Source organism: Sinocyclocheilus grahami, unplaced genomic scaffold (genome assembly GCF_001515645.1).
Source record: "Sinocyclocheilus grahami isolate Dianchi unplaced genomic scaffold, SAMN03320097.WGS_v1.1 scaffold221.1, whole genome shotgun sequence".
In the NCBI taxonomy this organism is placed as follows: domain Eukaryota; kingdom Metazoa; phylum Chordata; class Actinopteri; order Cypriniformes; family Cyprinidae; genus Sinocyclocheilus; species Sinocyclocheilus grahami.
This window is the reverse complement of record NW_015505400.1, coordinates 2,085,492-2,087,896: the sequence shown is the minus strand read 5'-3', so window position 1 is coordinate 2,087,896 and position 2,405 is coordinate 2,085,492. Positions and strand designations below refer to the sequence as shown.

The 2,405-nt window shown below is 38.0% G+C and overlaps 1 protein-coding gene across 1 annotated transcript in view; it reads right to left on the bottom strand.

Annotated features, from left to right (window-relative positions):
• The window catches only part of LOC107596603 (cytochrome b-c1 complex subunit 2, mitochondrial-like), a 9,008-nt gene that overhangs the window by 1,829 nt on the left and 4,774 nt on the right, over positions 1-2,405 (bottom strand). The window contains exons 9-11 of the mRNA XM_016287360.1: positions 1,804-2,003; positions 1,638-1,718; positions 1,063-1,139 (exon numbers count right to left, since the gene is read on the bottom strand). Coding sequence (XP_016142846.1) covers positions 1,063-1,139; positions 1,638-1,718; positions 1,804-2,003 — 358 coding nt within the window. The remainder of the gene's footprint in view (positions 1-1,062; positions 1,140-1,637; positions 1,719-1,803; positions 2,004-2,405) is intronic.

Below are 2,405 nucleotides of genomic sequence, written 5' to 3'. Positions count from 1 at the left end.
GAAAAGATCGATTTGCGGCTTTTGAGAATCGATATCGAATCGACGGCATTTGGAAAAAAAAACGATTAATCGAAAAATGGTTTTTATTTTGCCTAGCCCTAGTCCCAATTCGCCTACTTATACTATGCCCTAAAAGTATGTACTCTTTTTGTGAAGAAAAAGTACATACGTTTGAGTATGTAGAAGAATAGTAGGCAAGCTTTGGGACATACTACTTTGTCATAGCTGCTTCTTTAACGGACGCTCTGTTGCTTAGTTACGTGCATTCTGTCACTGTTTAAACTGCCCTGTCAATCATCTTATCACAGTTAACATCATCCACATTTCGTTTAATTTGATTTCCTACCGTATTGGAGAGAAATGAAGAGGCACGTTGATCTGCTAGTCGCGGGTCTATCATGCTGAGAACTCTGCTCATGTGTTTGCATAATGATGCATTTAAAAGTTAATGGTCTCTTGGTTGTGTATATCCACCATGTTTGTAGTTTTTAACACTTTCAATGTGTGTTTGAAGTTCTAATTGAATCCTCGTCCACTGCACAATGTGTTGTGGGCAATATTAGCCGTGTGCATCGATCTGCACTTTGAATTCTAACCGGAAGTAGTAGACCATCCGGGAATCTTTGGCATACTTATTTTAAACATACAATGATTTGGGACATACTAATTCTATTTTCGAATACTATTTAGGACGGATAGTATGCGAATTGGGATGCAGCAATATACCTTTGTTTACTTCTGTGTGTTGATCTGCAACCACTTTGTTGGAACCACAACGGTTTCTGAGGAACTTCATTGTTTGGTGGAAGAATACGGTTTTTATTTATATCATTACACTTTATTTGCTCGGTTTTATTCTGTGAAACCTTACTACGTATATGGAATAACCGTTTTATAAAAGCTATAAGCCCCATGAAGCCGTGGTTTACAGTGAATTTATAACAGCTAAGGGGGTTTTAGGGGTTTTCTAACAATGCCCCTTAGCTGTTATATATTCACTGTAAACCCCGGCTTCTTGGGGCTTACTGCTTTATTAAAAAATATCCAAGCAAATGAACTCACTTAGCTCTGCTGAGGTCAGCTGCTGCAAGGTTTCCTTGTGCAATGTCATATACTTGACCGACTGCTGCTTTGATTACCTGAACACAAAAATGAACACTTTAAGAACACATACTTGATCTTTAACTCTCATGGGTAACACCACAAGTTTTATTCATTACTGGACTAGATTTAACAACTAAGTGCTGTAGCATATCAAAATCACTGGCTATTTTACTGAAGTTTCACATTCATTTTTTATGAAATCATGTAATTACGTCATTGAATCATTCATTCCAAAGCACTAATGCATTCGTGAATAAAACACCACTCTGTGTTGCTCATAGACACTCAACAGTTAATTCCGTTTTTACTTAATTTAGAACTAATTCTGATTGAGCAAAACAGTAAATGGTATTACTGTGCTCAAAATTAATATGATAAATATTGATTTGTTTACTGAACTATTGCTTAATTATGGCTTATTTATGACCAAAGGAGATGTTTCCTGGGAACCAAACCTACGCCTTTGGCCTTGCTAGCACCATGCACAGAATAAATTCATGTCAACACCAGAGCGTAATAAAAATCACACATACATCTTTGGCAGCGTTAGCCTGGCAGATGGTGTAAACTCCAAACAGACCAGAATCAGTGTAGTTGGCACTGAAGGCAGACGCCTGCAACAAAGCAAGACAGACAGTTACAAAGAGTCCTTCATATAAAATCTTTTTTAAGCTAAAGGTCACATAAGGTGATACTCACATCAAAAGGTTGAGCGGTGACCTTTGAGATGGCCTGACTCAGTTTGCTTGTAGTGTTGGAGCCTCTCTTGACTCGAGGTCCTGCTCCAAGCACATGCTGCAGTATGCTGAATGCTGTGGCCTCAGCTGATGTTGCACTTGCACTTTCGCTCGCCACGACCGCATGAACCAGTCCTCCTCCAGACTGATGCCTCAGCTCACCTGGAGAACACAGCCAGAGACTTTTAGGGACACTAAAAAAGCACTTGTCTATTGCTTTGTCCATTGCATATCTTTGTCTCATGTCATTTCCAACAATCATCCAATGACAATGAGGTAGAATATAGGCATCTCTTAATTCTAGTGATGGATACGTCTTATTCCAAAACATAATCAGCTGCCTACCTAGACAAATTTCAAACCCCATGAAACAAAGTTATATTAGCAGGAGAGATATTTTCATTCTAGAGGAGCATTTTATTATACAATATATTTGTTATGTACATGACAATTCATCAATATTATTCGTTTGCTTCCCAGAAAAAAAAGTCTATCAGTTGGAAAAGCATGTATTGCTAAAATTTGCTTTAGATAAAAGCATCAGCCAAATGAGTAAATGTAATG